Source organism: Notamacropus eugenii, chromosome 6 (genome assembly GCF_028372415.1).
Source record: "Notamacropus eugenii isolate mMacEug1 chromosome 6, mMacEug1.pri_v2, whole genome shotgun sequence".
Lineage (NCBI taxonomy): Eukaryota > Metazoa > Chordata > Mammalia > Diprotodontia > Macropodidae > Notamacropus > Notamacropus eugenii.
Window position 1 is genome coordinate 305,139,748 of NC_092877.1, and position 19,219 is coordinate 305,158,966.

General features: G+C 37.6%; 1 protein-coding gene across 6 annotated transcripts in view; it reads right to left on the reverse strand.

The window, feature by feature from the left end:
* Nucleotides 1–19,219, reverse strand: part of PLEKHM3 (pleckstrin homology domain containing M3) — a 209,441-nt gene that overhangs the window by 99,753 nt on the left and 90,469 nt on the right. For 5 of the 6 annotated variants that reach the window (XR_011968868.1, XM_072617409.1, XM_072617408.1 and 2 more), the window contains exons 5-6: nucleotides 17,826–17,951; nucleotides 13,063–13,256 (exon numbers count right to left, since the gene is read on the reverse strand). Coding sequence is in view for 5 of the 6 variants with exons in the window: in XM_072617409.1 (XP_072473510.1) it covers nucleotides 13,063–13,256; nucleotides 17,826–17,951 (320 nt within the window). In the remaining variant the exon portion in view is untranslated. The remainder of the gene's footprint in view (nucleotides 1–13,062; nucleotides 13,257–17,825; nucleotides 17,952–19,219) is intronic. The other variant, XM_072617410.1, reaches the window with a different exon arrangement.

Here is a 19,219-nt window from a genome sequence, read left to right on the forward strand (position 1 = left end):
GCCAAGAGAAAGACTTCAGGCTGAGTGGGAACAGCAACAGTTACCACTGATGATCAATCACTCTGAAGCAAGGAGGGTCAAGAGGAGCCCTTAGGCAGGGGCCCATTTCCCAGTTTCAGAGTGCAGGAGGTTTAAAGTTTTGGGAGAGGACAGGACAGGACAGGGGAAGGAGAAGGGAAGGGAAGGGAAAGGAAGGGAAGGAAAGGAGCAGAGCCAGTAAAATCCAAGGCAACTGGGCATCTTTTAGCCATCCCCTGACTACTTCTTAAGCAGGACTAATAGTGAAATGAAGAATTCCACTGACAAACAACAGATTCTTCAAAAGACCAGCAGAAAAGACCTTCAATAAGGAAAGGGAAGGACATTTGATTAACATAAGACTATCCTGTATCCACCAGAAAACATAGGAGGAAATTGAATAATATGTTCTGAAAAGCAAGGGAGGACAAGATACAGCCCAACGTGACTTACTCTGAAAATTTGAGCGTAACTATAAAGGAAAAATAGATGGACATTCCATGAAAACAGAGGCATGTGAAATATTCCTACAAAGAAAACCAGACATGAAGAAATCATATGCTTCTCAATCACTGTAGAGAACAGAAATACAAGAAGGGGAAGGGGAAGCTAGGTGGTGCAGTGCATAGAGCACCAGTGCAGGAGTCAGGAGGACCTGAGTTCAAATGTCTCCTCAGACCCTTGACACTCACTAATCGTGTGACCTTGGGCAAGTCATTTAACTCCAATTGCCTCATCCTGGGTCATCTGCAGTCATCCTGATGAACATCTGGTCACTGGATTCAGATGGCTCTGGAGGAGAAGTGAGGCTGGTGACCTGCACAGCCCTCCCTCACTCAAAACAAAGTCAAGTGCAAGTCATGTCATCATTCCTCTGATGGCATGGTCTTCTTTGGCAATGAAAGACAAACACACACAAGAAGGGGAATCCAGGCATCAAGATCAGCAACAAAATAACAAGAGAGAGACTATTAAGAGTTTTCTTTCTAAGTGTACGTAAGGAAACAAGGGTGAAAAGCAAAAGTCAAATGAAGTAAGGGCAGAGAAGAAGGCCTGAAAAATCCTGGACTAAACTACATACACACTGAGGAGGACAGAAAGAAGACAGAGGGAAGATAACTCCTGGAATCTCTCAGGAAGACGAAAGCCTCTGGGAAAGTAAGCGAGGAGGTAAAGGAATGGATCCAAAACAGGGGAAAGGAAGGGGTTTCATGTTTCAGGGTGAGAGGGCAGACAGTACAGCACTGCTCTGGGAGATGAGGATCTGCAGCTTAAAGAAAAAAATAATTTCTTGTACTCAGCACAATGCTATATTCACGGTTCAATAAAGAGCTTGATAAATGCTTTTCTATTCATTCATTGCTTGAATCCTGTGTCTAATTCTAGGATTCATGGTTTAAGGAGGTGGATAACTTCGTGTTTCTCAGTAGCATAACAGGTCTTATCCCCTCCAATATATTTGTATAGCAATGATTCATTATGATTTCTATTTCTATTTTTTTCTTGCTGTTCAGTCATTTTGCACTCATGTCCCACTTTCTATAACTCCATTTGGGGTTTTCTTGGCAAAGATACTGCAGTGGTTTGCCATTTCTTTCTTCAGCTCATTTTACTGATGACCAAACTGAGGCAAACAGGGTGAAATGACTTGCCCAGGGTTACACAGCTAGTAAGCGTCTGAGGCCAGATTTGGACTCCAGAAGATGAGTCTTTCTGACTTCAGACCTGGCATTCTATCTACCAAGCCACCTGGCTGCCCCATGTGTTGTTAGGTTGTGTTTATTACAGGTGATCCTAAATATGTTGTTTGTATTTTCTCTCCTTTTAGATCATAGGTTCTGAGGAGGAATCATGCCTATGATTTCCCTCTGAATTATTCCACAGTTTCTAGTACTATGATTTCTCTGAGGTGAGTATTTAATAAACGTTGGTTGAGATAATTATAGGATTGGAAAATAAATCTATCTGGAAAGGTCAAAGGATCAGGGCTTCTTATGCCTGGAGAAAAGAATGTGGTCAGGATACTTAATAATAGTTTTAAAGTATAAAAAAAGCTTTTATACAGATAATGACAAACAACTTTTCTAATTTACTGAAGCTAGAAGCAGCAGCATGCCAGTAGTAATTAGGCATGGCTTAGTTTATGAAATCAGATACGAGGAAAATTTTCATGACAGTGAGAAGTGTCAGATACTAAAATGAGCACCAAGGAATATTTTGATACGAAGTATTGAAGGAGACTGCTATTTAAAGGAGGGGAAACAGTTTTCATATGTCTAGGATGATTCTGGGTTACCAGAAAGCAGAGGTATGAATGAAATTACTTCTGGCAGTATGCTTTTATGATTCTTGCTGCTGTCTGCTTCTTCCAAGTCATACTGAATTTGCAAGACTGCTTCTAACATTCTCCACAGAACTTTAAATAGAATATTGGCGAAGGAAGCATAGAGTAAAAAAAAAAAAAAGACTTGATAACAGGGCTAAGAAAACCGTGATCAGTAACAACTTCCCTGCTGATTTATAATTGGGCTACCCAAGTAATAATTAGATTTAGATTGGAACTTTTAAAATGTTTGACTGGAGCTCTCTAATACACATAGAGTGGGAAGCTGGGTTGTGAAGAGATCCTAAGACTATGAAGATATAAAACTTTAGGGTCTAAGGTTCCTATAACACACAGCACTGAGAGGGGTGAATGCCTGGTCATTTGGGGTAAGCCTTGTAGGGGAACTACGATGTTGTTGAATATTCACCTGGGGCAAATTCAATAACAAAAAAAAGCTCCTCGTTGCCAACCCCCCTCAAACTGGAATTTCAGGACTGCTTTCCCTTGAATTCACACAAGGAAAGATATTCAGTCATGTATTAAATAACTTTAAGGTTCAGAAAACGTCAGAAGACACTATGGTGAAGGTCACAAGTCAGAAGCCCTAAGTCTCATCAGTAATGCACATCATCTTTACATGGCTGGCAATCTGCTTCTTCTGGCCCCTTCAAATAACTCCTCCTATAGCACCAATGCTTTCAAATTAAAAAAACCAGAATGCTGTGTCTTTCTGCTGAAAGGATAATCTAGGATCACCCATTTCCTTTAAGCCCCAGCACATGAGCCTACGAGGACATATCTAAATGCCCTCATTTATTATCTTCTGGTAAACAGAATCTCTGCTGCAGGTGAGTGCTCCTTGTTCCCTAATCAGGTTGTCTTGCTTTGCTGATTGTTTCTAAATATTAATTGATCTTTCTATTTATGAAGTGTTTGGTTACTATTCCTCCAACAGGTAGTTTACACAAGCAGTAATACTAAAGACATTGCAAAATAATCTGTTCTGCTCTGACACTCAAGTCAAAGAAGAGACGTAATAAGCTGTAAAAATGATAACTCCCCTGCCAAACTAGGGAAATGGAGTTGGTTAGCAGGGCATCATCAGGTTCTTTGGTACCAAAGACAACTAAGGGAAACTGCTATGGCCTCACAAAGATAGGTTAGCATCACCACTTCATGTGCCACTCTCATTTCATCATCTTCAGAACTACATGGCCTACTGTGGAGGCAAGCAAGACTTCATTTCCCAGCTTCTGTAACGACTTGGGGAGGAAAGATGAAAATTAAGTGGAAGAAAAAGACCGTACGTAAGACTGTCTCTTTATTATTCAGCAGGTGCCTTGTGTCAAAAACGTGGAGATGACTATGTCTGAATTCAAAGGTAGAAATCCTAGCTAGAAGACTTCATTCCACATTATAGCATTGATACTACATCAAATTTATCAGGACTTAGTTAATGTAGGTGATCTTAGAAGTCTTCAACTTTACTTTCGCCAATCTCAAACATTCATAATAAGAAAAAGGATTGTGCCATGTTTTTAAAGCAGTAAAGACCCTTTTCTAGACTGGATGATGCCACCGTTTCCTTAAGGCTCAATTTCCTTAGAGCAGCAGTCAATAAACTTTTGATCAGGAGCCTCTGTTGTAAAGAAAGTTTTGAGCACACCCCCTCCATATATATGTACATATTTAGAAATTACATTCATATACAATGGTAATAATAATTTTACACATCATAAAATCTGTGCGGAAATAAATGTCAAAGAATGCTACAAATATGAAATAATATTTGAGTCCCTAGACTCCCCAGAGTCAGTAGGGAGTGACATGGCTTGACTTGAACTTTAGGAAAATCACTGCGGCAGAATGGGTTGCAGTGGGGAGAGGCCTGAGGCCAGAAGACCTGTTAGGAGACTCCTGCAATCATTCAAGAGAGAAGAGAGGAGAGCCTGAAGGGGGGTGGGGGCCCCAGGTCAATCCAGAGAAGGAGCAGATGGAAGAGCAAGGGAAGTAGTGGTTATGCAAATAAGGGGTGAAAGAGAGTGAGGAGTCAAAGATGACACTTTGAAATGAGGAGAAACAGACTGATCAGAAAGGTGCCAGTGGCCTAACACTACCATGGACGCTCAGGAGGAAATGTTAAGGTGGTGATATCTTTGATCCATCTACACCTGCTCATCCTACGTTCCACCCAGAATGAAAAGGGGGAAAGTAGGGCTCTTACTGATCACTGCCCCTCCAAACTCCAGCCTCACAGCAGCACTGTGGTAGCCACAAGTTGACTTGGGGGTGGGCAGGGATAGGGCCAGCATGTCTCTGATGCCACTTTATACAGCTGCAATGGGTATATATAAGGGCCCTGAGGGCCCATGGCAGGCTCAGAAAGGAGGGAGGGAGGAACCTTACACAGCAGAGGGAGGAGACTAAGTGGTGGAATGTTGGGAGATAAGGGTAGCAGTGGCTGTATTGAAGCCAAGACCCAACACTGCCTTTCTCAGTGAGGGCGAGGTACAGCTTACTGAGGCTGCTATTTGTTAAAGTGGACAGAGTGCCCAACTTGGAGTCAGGAATACCTGAGTTCAAATCATCTTAGACTCACTACTAGCTGTGTGAACCTGAGAAAGTCACTTCACCAATTTCCATGTCTGTAAAATGAGGGAGCTGTATCTGACAGTCTCCAGGGTACCTTCCCATTCTAAATCTGTAATTCCATAAACCTGTCTTCCCAATCTCTGGCTGATTACATACTTTTTAGGGTCATGACACAGCTCCTCTAGGCTAATGCCTTTGCCCTCACAGGTTTGATAATTAAAAAATAAATGGTATTTAAAAAAAACTCAGCTAAAAAAAGTTTGTAATCAAATATCTCAGATCCATTGAACAGATTTCAATAAAAGATATACAAAACACACACACACACATATACAAATCTGAAGATTCTGGCTCTAAATGGAAAGAAACCAAAAGAAAGGAATGGGCAGAAGTGGGTGAAGAGTGATTTAAAATGGAAAACCATTTCTTCATGTTGTACTGAGCTTCCTAAGTGTGTGCTCCACACACTTGGGTCATCTTTATTGGGCTAGAGCACGACACTCTCTTTCCTCTGAAGGCCACAGGCAGCCGCTGAAATAAGCAAATAGCACTGTGAGGTGCTTTGCAGTAGGTATCATTTGGTGTTCTTGATGTTTGATGCAAGGTTTTCTTGAAATAGTTACATTAGGCTAGAGTTAAGACTTCTAGCCATCCTCTCAGCTAATGGAAAAACAATTTTCAACCAAAGAGGGGCATTTCTACAGCAACCTATATGGAACAGAAGAAACAAGGCTGAATCATTTCTTTCAGTATCTTATTTTGCTAATCTTATTGTTAGAAAAAGTGAACAAATGGCATGAGATATTATGTCTGGTCCAAGAGACAGATACAGAGAGTATAATAAAGGATTCTCTAACACTTTCATTTGGAAATTGTTGCTAAGTCTCTTCACAACAACATGCAGGCTGGACAGTGGAAAGTGTTTGCAAATAGCCTGTCTATTATTCTTTGCTGTGATTTTTTTAAAAAAAAGGCAATTTCTTATCTTTTGTATAATTTCTGGCTCAAATTTTCCAAGAAGTTTATCCTATTAAAAAGTACTCCAAATTTTCTTTTAAAGGGGATAAAGATAGGCTTTGGACTTGTGATTTCACTAGCATAGAGAACTCACTGGTGAGGAAATCATCTCTTTCAGTCAAGTTGGGCACCTTCTCTTCAACCTAGAGACTTACCTAACAATTATGTCATACTCAAATAGAAAACATATCCTTGTGGGCTGGATAATGACTTAGAAAACCTCAAACTAACATTATCTATGTTGTATTGTATTTGTGTTCATTTTTATTAAGTATTTCCTAATTAATTTTTTTTTCCTAATTTTAATCTGATTAGAGTCACACTTGGTAGTTTTGACTGTGGCTTATACCAGGAGTTTGATGCTTTTGGCCCTGAACATTGAATGGTTTAAGGGTCTTGCTCAGGTTCACATATCCAGTATGCATCATTGGTGGAACTTAAACCTAGGTCTTCCTGGCTTCAAGGCTAGCTCTTTCTATCTACTATATCCCTGCTTCTCTTGTGCTGCTTCTCTTGACAAAGAGAAAATGACATAAACAAAGGAATAATTTTCAAAAATATTGTTCTAATCATGTCATTATTTAATGCTTCCCCCTCTTTTTCAGATTTTACATTAACAAACACTATAAAAAGTAACATTTGGCTTTGCAGGGTTTTCCCTTCTTGCTCATTAAATGGCGTATGCTATTTTCCTTTAAGGGCAGTCCTTACCTCCTGGTTGTAGGAGGCAGGGGGGAAGAAAAGCACTGTTTCTTGTAGTAATTAGTATAATATGGTTCAGTTTATCAACTAAGCAGTGACACAGATCATCTATTTGCTGATTGAGATTTAAGGAGAAAGCTATATTACAAGGAGTTTGAGCAGTTAAAATGGTTTGAAAACTGCTATTTAGGAAAACATCTGAGGGGGATAATGAGAAAAGGAAATCTGGAAACAGATTGTGAGGAACGTTGATGCTTGTTAAAAATATCAAAGAAGATAAGTAAACCTGATTTCTAACAGTTCCTGGGTTCTCTGGTCACTGCAGAGTATATCTGTTATAACTAAGTCCAAATGTCAGCTGTTGCTCAGTTGTATCTGACTCTCTGTGATCTCATTTGGGGTTTTCATGCCGAAGAAAACTGCAGTGGTTTGCTATTTCCTTTTCCAGCTCATTTTACAGATGATGAACTGAGGCAACGGGGTTAAGTGACTTGCCCAGGGTCACACAGGTAGTCAGTGTCTGAGGCCAGATTTGAACTCAGGAAGAGGAGTCTTCCTGCCTCCAGGTCTGGCACTCCATCCACTGTGCCACTTAACTGCAGGCTGGCTAATGTCAGTTTTAGCTAACTAACTTCAAATGAGTTGTAGCAGACTTGCCAATGGCAACCCTTACAGAGAGCAAAATGAAGGTTTGGTGACCAGAGGTAGCATGATATGATATAGTTTAATAAGTACTGGATCTGGATGGAATCACAGAACCTATGTTCACAACTTTGTGACCTTAGGAAAATCACTCAATGTATGTGGGTCTCAGTTTCCGCATCTATGAAATCAAGGAAATAGATTTTAGCTGTTCTCCAAGTACAGGGCCTAAGACCCTTCAGAAGGTCCACAAAATCAAAACTGTTTTCATGATAATACCAACATGTTTTAATTTCTAATACAGTATCTAGATATTGTAAAATATATATTTTATAGATATAGTATGTGATATATAGATATAGTAAGTATAATATAGTAAGTTTAGTAGCTATATAGTATCTAATATAGTATCTATTTATTTCACTTACATAAAACCTTTTTGGGGGCAGGTCCTCATTAATTTTTGTGGGTACAAAGGGGTCCTGAGACCACTATATTTGAGAACCACTGGATAAAATGAAACACAAGGTCTCTTCCAGTCCTAAGATTTGAAATTTTATAGTTGATGGAGCTTAGAAAGTGCTAACCACACACCTGTGTGGGTTATCACTGGGTCCACACAGCTCCTATAACCTAAAATGCTAATTTTGTGGTAACAATAAATGCAGCATGATTTTGCTTATTCTTCAAAGACTTAATATTAGCCAGATTTTTCTTGCTAAAGACCAACTGGTTGTATCAGCCAAAATTTGATGGATTTCAGCTGTATGATATCCCTCACAAAATTCAGAGACATGAAAAGTCTGGTACATATATGATATTCCCTAAAAATTAAGCTATTCTTTTCAAGGGAAATAATTTTTACAGGAGATTTTTTAAAATTGGTGTTTTTTGAGGTATCTGTTATATCAAAACAAAACATATAAAAATAAATAATTGTATCAAGCACATTTTTCTGCTATAAAATGAGAATAATAATGCCCATAGTATCTATCTTAAAGGGCTTCCATGCAGTTCAAATGTGATGTAAAAGTGCTTTGTAAATATCAAAAGCTACAATTGTGAATGACAAGCTAGTCTCAGCAATACAATCATCCAAGACAATCCCAAAGAACTCATGATGAAAATTGCAATCTGTTCTCAGAGAAAGAACTGAAGGAGTCTGACAACAGACTGAAGCATATTATCTTTCAGTTTCTTTTTCTTTTTTGTTTAAGTTTTCTTGCACAAAATGGAATGTTTTACATGATTACACATGTAAAATCTATATTAGATTGCTTACTGTCTCAGGGAGTGAAAAGCAGAGGTAGAGAGGGATAGAATTTGGAGCTAAAAAGGTAAAAAATCCCAACAACAAATGTTAAAAATTGTTTTTATATTTAAATGGGAAAAATAAAATGTTTAAAAATATTAAAGTTTCATAAGTGAATGTATATAAAATGTTATTGTTACATCAAACTAAAATATTTAAAACTGAAACCTTCATCTTTGCTGCAAAATAAGCAGAATATCTAGAGTTCCCCACTTCTGTCAAAGGTATTACCATTGTCATTCTCCTTCCTGCTGATAAACTTCAAACTACAGAGACTCAGAAATGGGGGAAGGGCAGTAGGAGCCGGATTAGGAGTTCCGTTAGGTGTAGTAAAAGTTTTGAAATTTGTCTAAAGATTTTGCTGTTTTAGTGTCAGTCACTCTATGTTTGCCCTGCATTTAAATTGTCCAAGGTAGACAGCAATTCTCTTCATAAAGGTTTCCAGGGAAGTACATTCTATAACTTTCTTCAGTAGTTTGGTTTAAGGTTTTCCCAACACTAAGAGAAAATGTCTACTAGACACCTGGAGATGTGGAACGGAATTTAGGTGACAGCTCTGGGCTAAGAATCCAGATTTTGAAACTGTTCATATAGAAGTGACAGCTGATACCATTAACATGTATGAAATATCCGAGAGGGAATGTGACATATAATAATAATAATGATAATACTGTTAATAATAATAGCCAGCATTTATTAGCTAGTTAATAACATTTATAAGTATATAAAATAATGAGGCATAATAAGGTTATATAGAATATTATAATAACACTCTATTAACTAGTTAATAATAAAGCTAGCTTTAAAGTTTGCAAAGCATTTTACAAATATCCTGATTGAATCCTTACAACAATCCTAGGATGTGGGTGCTGCTATTATCTCCATTTTACAGATGAGAAAACTGAGGCTCGGAGAGGTTAAGGGACTTGACCAGGTTTGCATAACTAGTGAGTATCTGATAATGGATCTTTTTGATGCTAAGTGCTGTGCTCTATCCACTTCCACCCAGAAGAAGAGATTGTCTCTTGAGTATCCCAATGTTTAGGAGGCTAGAAGAGAGGGTGGAAAGAGAGAAGAAAATCCTTATGAAAATTGGTACAACAGTGCCATTGAAGGGCAAGAAAGGAGACTTTCAAGAAGGAAAGCGCAGTTAACTGTGTTAAAGGCTGCAGAGAAATCAAGGGGAGTGAAGAACATGAAAATCTGATTATTGTGTTTTAGGATTAGGAGGTTACTGGCGATCTTGGAAAGAGCATTTTCAGTAAAGTGGAAGAATTAAAAGGCAGGTTAGGAGGAATTAAGCAATGAATTGGCGTGGAGGGGAAAGGAGTCAGTCTCTCTTTTGAGAATTTATAGATTGTCGACATTGAAAGGGATCTCAGAGCTCATCTAATTCACACCAACAACCCCATCGACAAAGGAAGAAGAGGGACAGCACAGCAATTTAAGGAAAGACCTTTTCTTAGCATGGAAAAACCTGAGCGTGTTAAGAGATAGCGAGAATGTAATCACTGGAGAGGGAGAGAGCAAAGAGCTAACAGACAAAGGATGACTAACAACAGAGCGAGGTCCGGGGCAAAGACTGGATTTAAGTTTTCTGCTTGCCCATAAAAAAAGCATATGTTTTCCCATGGCTTCTGAGGGGTACGTATCTATGACTAGTCATCTCCTGGGAAGAAAACAAATTAAGCCAGACTCAGAAAACCAGTATCCTGAGACCACCGAACACTTCTTTCTCTTCAAACTACCCTTTCCCAAGCCTCTGTCCCTAGTCATCTCCAAAAATACTCATCTCTAGCCATGCTTCATCTGCTGATGCTGAGAGCAGCCCAGTGAATGTTATGGGCTATCTACTTGGAAACTGTTGTCTCTGCCACTCTAGTTATTTTGGGGGGGTTTCACTCAAAGGAGTCTCCAAAGCTTTGAGTCTGGAGAGATCCTGACTTTTCTCCTAGATGCCAAAGTTTACAGCACAGTTTTTCTTGCACCTCCATGTGGCAGCCGTTATAAATAATTCTTGCTCTAAACAGTCAACTAGGTCCTGAACTAATTTAGCTGCGCAGCCATCTGGGACCCCTCAGAAATGGTGAGCTGTCAGCAGAGTAAACATGTCAGATTTCATGGAAGACACCAACTCCTTTTACATTAATTGTCATTTGAAAGTTGACATTTGGTTGCAAGAATAAGGTATCAATTCAACAACAATAACAACAATGGTGAAAACCACAATAGTAAGTGAAGGCACAAAACAATCTGCTGGTTCCCTAATAAGGAAGGTGACCAGTGCGGTTCTCTGAGCACTAAAGTGCCAACACGATTTGTCAGGCTGCTTTAGGTTTCCTCCTGACAGCAACATTAACAGTTTGTTTTATTCCGTTTACACAGCGCTGGCAGTTCTTCACTGTGCTGGGCTCACTTGCTCGTGATTAATAGCCACTCATCCACGAAGGTAAAGACAGGGCAGAAAGAGAATGCCTTTTACAATTAGATAAGAACTGGATTTCCTCTCGTCTCAGCCTCCCTCTTCTCTACCCTCCAACCTCTAGTCTCCTCAAACATTTTAAACTTCTTGTAAGGAATCAGCAACATATGCAATTAATTCTAAGTGATCCATCTAAATATATAAACTCCTTCTGTCTGGGATGTAAGGAAGGGGAGCTTAAATTGCTCATTTGGAATCATCTTATCTTCTCTCAAAGGGTGCTGCTGGTCAACCTCGAAAGCATAAGAATTAGTTTTTGTTAAAATGAGAGATTCACAGGAGATAGCCTTTGGCAATAGGGAATTTTAGATGCACTGAGAGGCAACTGTTCTTCTCTAAATACAGTTACTTTTGTGAAAATAGGTTGAAGATGGTTTCTGGAAGTCCGGATGCTTCAGAGAGTATCTTAAGCATCTTTCCTCTAAGATGTATTTTAGTCATTTAGTAGGACCAAGAATGCCTAAGGAGCATCTGCTATGCTTATTGAATATTTCTTGGTACCAGGGCTCTTTCTTCAGCTTTGTACAGATAATACAGCAGCACCAATAACCAGCCAATATAAGCAATGGTAACCTTCAATGACAGTGAATTATTGGCATTTGTTCATTTTTTCCTCCTGCAGTGCCCTGTAGGATTCCATACTTGACAATCTACTGATGGAAAACCGTGTGCTCTAGCCACCCTATCACATAATATACATATTTAAGTGAACAGAGTAGACCAGTTCTGCTAGGCACTTTTCTCTGATGCCAGGTCCTTGGGTGGTGCTGTTTGGGATGGGATTTCTAGGGGTGGAACTTTAGAAAATTTGTTACAGTTCTTATGATGCATATAAATTTGGGGACAAAATGGAGGCATAGATTAGTGGCTGACTCCACACCAAATGCTTCTCCAAAAATGGGAGTAGGCAGGCAAGTGGGCTGCAGGCCATTTGTCCAATTTTTCAGTGGTTTGTCTAGACAGGTATTATGAACATCCAGGAGATAAATGAAGAGCAAGAAAGAAGACTGCTACCTTCATACCTTTATTCTCCCAGCAAAAGGAGTGTATTCTCTCCAGGCTTACCCTTTCTCTCCCGGTGGTCTGGCAGCAAGGTCTAGTACATGGTGGTAAACCACTGAACTTCTGGAATAATTTAAGAAGTCTTACTCATCCTGCTTGAGGAGAGGTCCTCCTGTTTTAATTCTAAATGCATGCCCTGATCTGGCAGATTCTAACCAAAGCAAAACATTACACTGAAAAGGTAACTAATGCTATTAAAGTTTGCTTATAGGAAGCATATCTAAAAATAGGGATATAGACAATATGTTCCCTGTAAGGCCAGACTACATTGCATGCAATGTTCTATACTCTTTCTACCTGGAGTTATGCTTTGATGTCTGAGAGTTATTTCTGATAACTCTATCTAGCCAAGTACATATAGAAAAGCAGCTTATTTCAACGGCATAATTATCATTATACAGGACATTCTAAGGAAAGGAAATTCTAGGGTTACAAGTTACAACTCCAACTCTGCCATTTCTTATAGATTTGTTTCCTTCTTAGGAAACTGGATTTCAATAATTTGTTTTTGAATCAACTTACTGTTTTTAATCTGAAAGATAAATGGAAATTATAATTATGCAAAACATAAAATGTTACATATATGTTTAATGAAAAAATCTCCCTCATGATTTTTAAGAAGGTAGGTTTCAAGTACACTTTCCTGTTGTGTACTGCCCACAATATTCAGCTCTAGGTACTTGGCTAGTGTATTAAAAAGTTCCTTATTTCCCAGTCTTTCATTGCTTTAGCTCAATCAGATAAAAAGAACCCAGTGGTGAAAGTCTAAGATTAATTTGGAGAGGTAGGATGATACCTGGAAAGAGAATCAAAGAATCAAAAGTGTGATAGGAATTTTAGAAATGATTGAGCCTCACCCCCTCACAGAAGGGAGAAAAACAAATTAGAAATGCTTGACATAGGGCTTACCTTCTGCGAAGATCCTCAGCCACAGCAGCCCGGCAGCTGAACAAATAGGCTCGGAGAGATTTCAGTTGCTGCCTTAAACGGACAACAGTTGCCAATGGCTCAACATGTCTGTACAACATGGGATTTTCCTGTTGGATGTCAATCAGTGGCTCCTCATATACATACTCCAGAAACTCTTTGGCTTGCTTAGATACCTGGAAAACAATGTACTCAGGATTAATATACTTGTTTTTTTTCTATCACTTCCAATCACTCTTCCTTTGGTTTCAGTGTAAATTTTGTCAGTAGAGTCACTGTTTACTAAACCCACCAGCAATGGTAACTACATCAAATACTGAAGTCTTCTTTTAAATTTTGAGGAATATTCAAATGAAAACCATGGTTTAAGAAACTTATACTGCTTCTGGAAACCACATTAGAAAAAATAACATTGGTAATAATCAGAGTCACTTAGAAATAGGTTTAAATCTCCCTAACAAAACTGATGAAGGAGTTATTAGCGCACCTCTGATGAACTTTAAAAAAAAAAATTCCAAGGACTACAAATGAATTTAAATCACACCTTAGATGTTAGAGAGTCTAAAATGGTGCGTTAGTTCTGCCACTAAATAGCTGTGTTCCCCTGGCCAAGTAATTTCACTTTTAAGCCTTAATTTTTCATCTGCAAAATGAAGATTAAATATATGCATATGTTTCATAACTACTTATAATAGATTAAAACTTGGGTGATTAAGACATAACAATCTACTGTAAAGTAAAATCAGTATTCATTATAGGTATGTAAAAATGTGTCAGTTTTTTCAAGAAAGCATCCAGTCATTTCTCTTCATTTTGGGGTGAGGAATGCTGCCATATTTAAAACAAATAAAGGCATTTATTTATGCAGGGCAGTTAGGTGTGGCATAGTGGATAGAGAACAAAATTTGAATTAGGAAGGTCTGAGTTCAAATCCTATTTCAGACACTAATTGTGTGTTCTTCAGCTTAAGCCCTCTGTACCTCACCCTTCTCATCTAGAAAATGGTGATCATAATAGTACCTACCCCAAAGAGATGTTGTGAGGATCGAATGAGTTAACATAAGTAAAGCACTTTGTAAACCTCAAAGCACCGCATAAATTCTAACTTATCACTATTGTTATTAAGCAACTAATAGGAGCAAGGTTTGCCAGTTGTGGAAAAGAGATCTAAAAGACAGTTGCTGCTCTACCAGTGCCCATAGTCTTTTTGAAATCAGCCCAATAAGAGCTCTCTAAAAATGAGAGGATAATTAATCTGACTGGAATTGACACAGTCATTCCCAAAGTGACATATCTAAATCACCTCTTGTTCTTATTTGTGTACATGCAGATGGAGTGAGGTTCACATAGAGATATACACAAATGTATGTGGATATATATGTGTGTGTGTGTATGTATGTATATATATATATATATAGTTTACATATTTAAATTGGGGGGGAATGATGGTACTTTGTGAAAGAAAGTGCAATCCATCTGAAGTTGCTGCTGAAAAAAATGACAATATTCTGTAATTCAATTAGTCTTTCTGGCTCTATTAAGTGATCTAAAAAATTTATTTATTTATTTATTTTTAGTTTTCAACATTCACTTCCCTAAGATTTTGAGTTCCAAATTTTCTCCCTATTTCTCCTCTTCCCCCTACCCCAAGACAGTGTGTAAATTGATATAGGCTCCACATATATATTCATATTAAACCTATTTTCACATTAGTCATGTTGAAAAGGAGAATCAGAACCAATGGGAGAAACCACAAGAAAGAACAGAAAAAAGAGAGAGCAAATAATGTGCTTTGATCTGCACTCAGACTCTGGACAGCATCTTCCATCATGGGTCTTTTGGACTTGTCTTAGATCCGTGCATTGCTAATAAGAGATAGGTCTATCAAAGTTAGTCATCACACAGTGTGGCTTCTACTATGTACAATGTTCTTCTGGTTCTGCTTAAGTAATATTTTTAATGACACAAGGAACAGTGCTAAGTTAGGCCAACAGGGCTACCTTGTAGGAGGGGAACAAAAGGACAAAAGGCATTCATCACGGCAACTAAAAATGTCATATGTAAGACAAAAAGGAAAAAAAATATTCCTTACAAAGATCCTAAGAATTAAAAGTTTTATAGACAGGACAGGGAGAGAAGCCACTACTGTAATTATCCATACCAAGCCTAAATGACTAAACTCTAAGACCTAATTCACTTAAATAACACCTACCATAATGAATTAATGAAATCATTAAACAGTACAAAGCACACACTGCATGTTAGTAATTGTAATGTGTGAGTGGAGACAGATAAATTGCTTCCTATATTTGATAATTTTCAATAGCAAAATATACAAATACAAAATAGCAAAAAAAAAAAAAATTGGTTGTCAGAAACAATACCTACATTCCAGAATCACTATTTGCTAATGACATGATGGTTTACTTGGAAAATCCCAGAGAATCAGCAAAGATACTAGCTGAGATGATAAATAACTTTAGCAAAGGCCATAAAATAAATCCTTAGAGACCAAAAGTATTTCTATATAATAATAATAAGACATAAGAAGCAATAAAAGAAAGGGGAATCTCATTCCAAATAACTACAAAATACATGAAATAATTGGGGATCAACCTTCCAAAGCACACAAAAGATTTGTATAGATCCAATTACAAAGCCCATATTGAAATAAAGAATAACTTAAACAGCTAGAGGAATATTCAGTGCTCATGGCTAAGCCCTGCCGATATAATAACAATGACAATACTACCAAAATTAATTTATATTTTTAATGCTATGCCAGTCAAATTGTTAAGGGGATACTTTACAGAATTTGAAAAAATAATAACAAAATTCATTTAGAAAAGCAAAAGATCCAAAATATCAAGGGAAATGATAAAAGTATGCAGGGATGAAAGGAGAATAGTACTTCTAGACCTCAAACTAAATTATAAAATAGCAGTCAGCAAAGCCATCCAATATTGGCTAAAAAATAGGTATATCAGTGGAATATACTAGACAAGGGAGAATCAGAAATAGTGGAACCCAATATCTCAGTGTTCAATAAAGTGGAAAACATAAATTACCTATGGAAAAGTTCTTTATCTGATAAAAACTGCTGTGAAAACTGGAAAGTAGTCTCACAGAAATTAAGCTTAAACCAACATCTTATGCCATATTCCACAGTATATTCTAAATGATATTTAATAATATTAAAGAAATATTATAAAAATTAGATGAGGAATGGATTTTATATTTTTCACAGCCATGGGGAGAAGATGTATTCTTAACCAAACAACACACAGAGGCAATTATAAAAGATAAAATAGATAACTTTGATTACTTGAAACTGAAAAGCTTCTACACAGACAACATTAATGCTCCTTGGATGATGAATGGGAGTGGTCAAATAGGAAAAAAAACTTAGTAGTTATGATATATGAACAATTAATAAATACATATAAAACTAATGATATCCATTCCCCCAGAGATAAGTGGTCAAAAGACATGAAGAAATATTTTCAAAAGAATTGTAAAATATTCGCAACAACATGAAAGAATTCACCACATTACTAATAAAAGGAGAAATGCAAATCAAAACAGCCCTGAAGGTTCAACTCATAGCCTACAAATTGGCAAAAATGACAAAATATGATAGTCAATGTTAAAGGGATTGTGGAAAGATAGGCACATGAATTTATTGTTGGTGGAACTGTAACTTGCAAAATTTTGCAAAGAAATTTGGAATTATGCAAATAAAGTGACTAAAATGTATATGCCCTTTCAATTGGAGGTTCCATTACTAGGTTTATACCCCAAGGAAATCATTGTTAAGACAAAAGTTCTTGGATACATATAAATATTTATAACAGTACTTTCTGTGATAGCTAAGAATTGGCAACAAAGTATATGCCCATCAAATGGGGAATGCTTAACAAAGTGTGCTACAGGAATAAAATGGAATATTACTGTGATGTAAGAAATGATGTATATGATGAATACAGAGAAGCAGGAAAAGAAAGATCTATATGAAATGATGCAGAGTAAAATAAGTAGAACCAAGAAAACAATATATACAGTAACTACAATAATGTAAACAGAAAGAATGAAATAACCAAAAAATCAAAAGTGACAAAATTATAAAGATCAAGCAGGACTCCAATGAAGAGTTATGAAAGGACACTCACAACCCTGTGGAGGTCCACAGGTGTTACACACTGCACAAGTTTTTGAACTTTTTCAACGTATTGGTCAGTTGTGCTGATTTTTTTTACCTCTCTAAAAGTACCATATGTTATATAGGGTGCCTCTCTGGGAGGGAAAGTGGGATGGATATTTAGTAGAACCATGATGATATAAGAAACAGAAGATAATAAAAAACTAATTTAAAATAAGATAGGTCATAAAAATGAAATTGTTTCTCCACATTTTTCTCCTTTATGAGAGACAAAAATTTTCCCCCCACATACTAATCTTGCAAGTGAAATACAGAGGTTTAATGTAGTCAAATCCAGAACTATAACCAATGTGGGAAGAATGAGGCTTTTCCACAGGGTACTAACATTTAGAAAATTAATTGATGGGGAAGAAACATTTCTTTCCCATAGCAACTGTCATATCTGTTTCTCACCTGTATCAGTCCTACATTGGCTACTAATCCCAGGTGAGCTCCTTCTCTCAGTACGCCTTCACACCCCCAAACCCCTTTCCCTGTCATAGCCCCTGAGATGATGAGGACCAGATTCTTTCAGGGTATAGATTACCTCCTCTCCCAGTACAGATATCCTGTGAGCAATCCCCTTTTTTCCTCTTCCAATTATTTTAGCTTTACATGAAAAAATTCCTAGTATGGATCTATTTATGTTCATATCCAGTATCCTGCTTCTCATCTATTAAACAAAAGAAAAAACATTTAAAAAAAAATTGTTATTTACAAAGGATCATTTCTGATGTTGCTGGAAGATCCAGCTGTAAACAGACCTAAAATAAAAATAATGGGATACAGCACTTTTGTGTGTTCGTCCTTTGTTGCCGAAGAAGACCATGCCATCAGAGAAATAATGACATGACTTTTTTTTTTTTTCATTATTAAATTTATTTATTTAACTTTTAACATTCATTTTCACAAAATTTTGGGTTACAAATTTTCTCCCCTTTTATCCCCTCCCCCCCCAAACACCAAGCATTCTAATTGCCCCTATGACCAATCTGCTCTCTCTTCTATCATCCCTCTCTGCCCTTGTCTCCATCTTCTCTTTTGTCCTGTAGGGCCAGATAGCTTTCTATACCCCTTTACCTGTTTTTCTTATTTCCTAGTGGCAAGAACATTACTCGACAGTTGATCCTAACACTTTGAGTTCCAACTTCTCTTCCTCCCTCCCTCCCCACCCCTTCCCTTTGGAAGGCAAGCAATTCAATATAGGCCATATCTGTGTAGTTTTGCAAATGACTTCCATAATAGTTGTGTTGTATAGGACTAACTATATTTCCCTCCATCCTATCCTGTCCCCCATTACTTCTATTCTCTTTTGATCCTATCCCTCCCCATGAGTGTCGACCTCGAATTGCACTCTCCTCCTCATGCCCTGCCTTCTATCATCCCCCCCACCCTGCTTGTCCCCTTATCCCCCACTTTCCTGTATTGTGAGATAGGTTTTCCTACCAAAATGAGTGTGCACTTTATTCTTTTCTTTAGTGGAATGTGATGAGAGTAGACTTCATGTTTTTCTCTCACCTCCCCTCTTTATCCCTCCACTAATGAGTCTTTTGATTGCCTCTTTTATGAGAGATAATTTGCCCCATTCCATTTCTCCCTTTCTCTTCCCAATATATTTCTCTCTCACTGCTTGATTTCATTTTGTTTTAAAGATATGATCCCATCCTATTCAATTCACTCTGTGCACTCTGTCTCTATGTATGTGAGCGTGTGTGCATGTGTAATCCCACCCAGTACCCAGATACTGAAATGTTTCAAGAGTTACAAATATTGTCTTTCCATGTAGGAATGTAAACAGTTCAGCTTTAGTAAGTCCCTTATGACTTCTCTTTGCTGTTCACCTTTTCATGGTTCTCTTCATTCTTGTGTTTGAAAGTCAAATTTTCTTTTCAGCTCTGGTCTTTTCATCAAGAATACTTGAAAATCCTCTATTTCATTGAA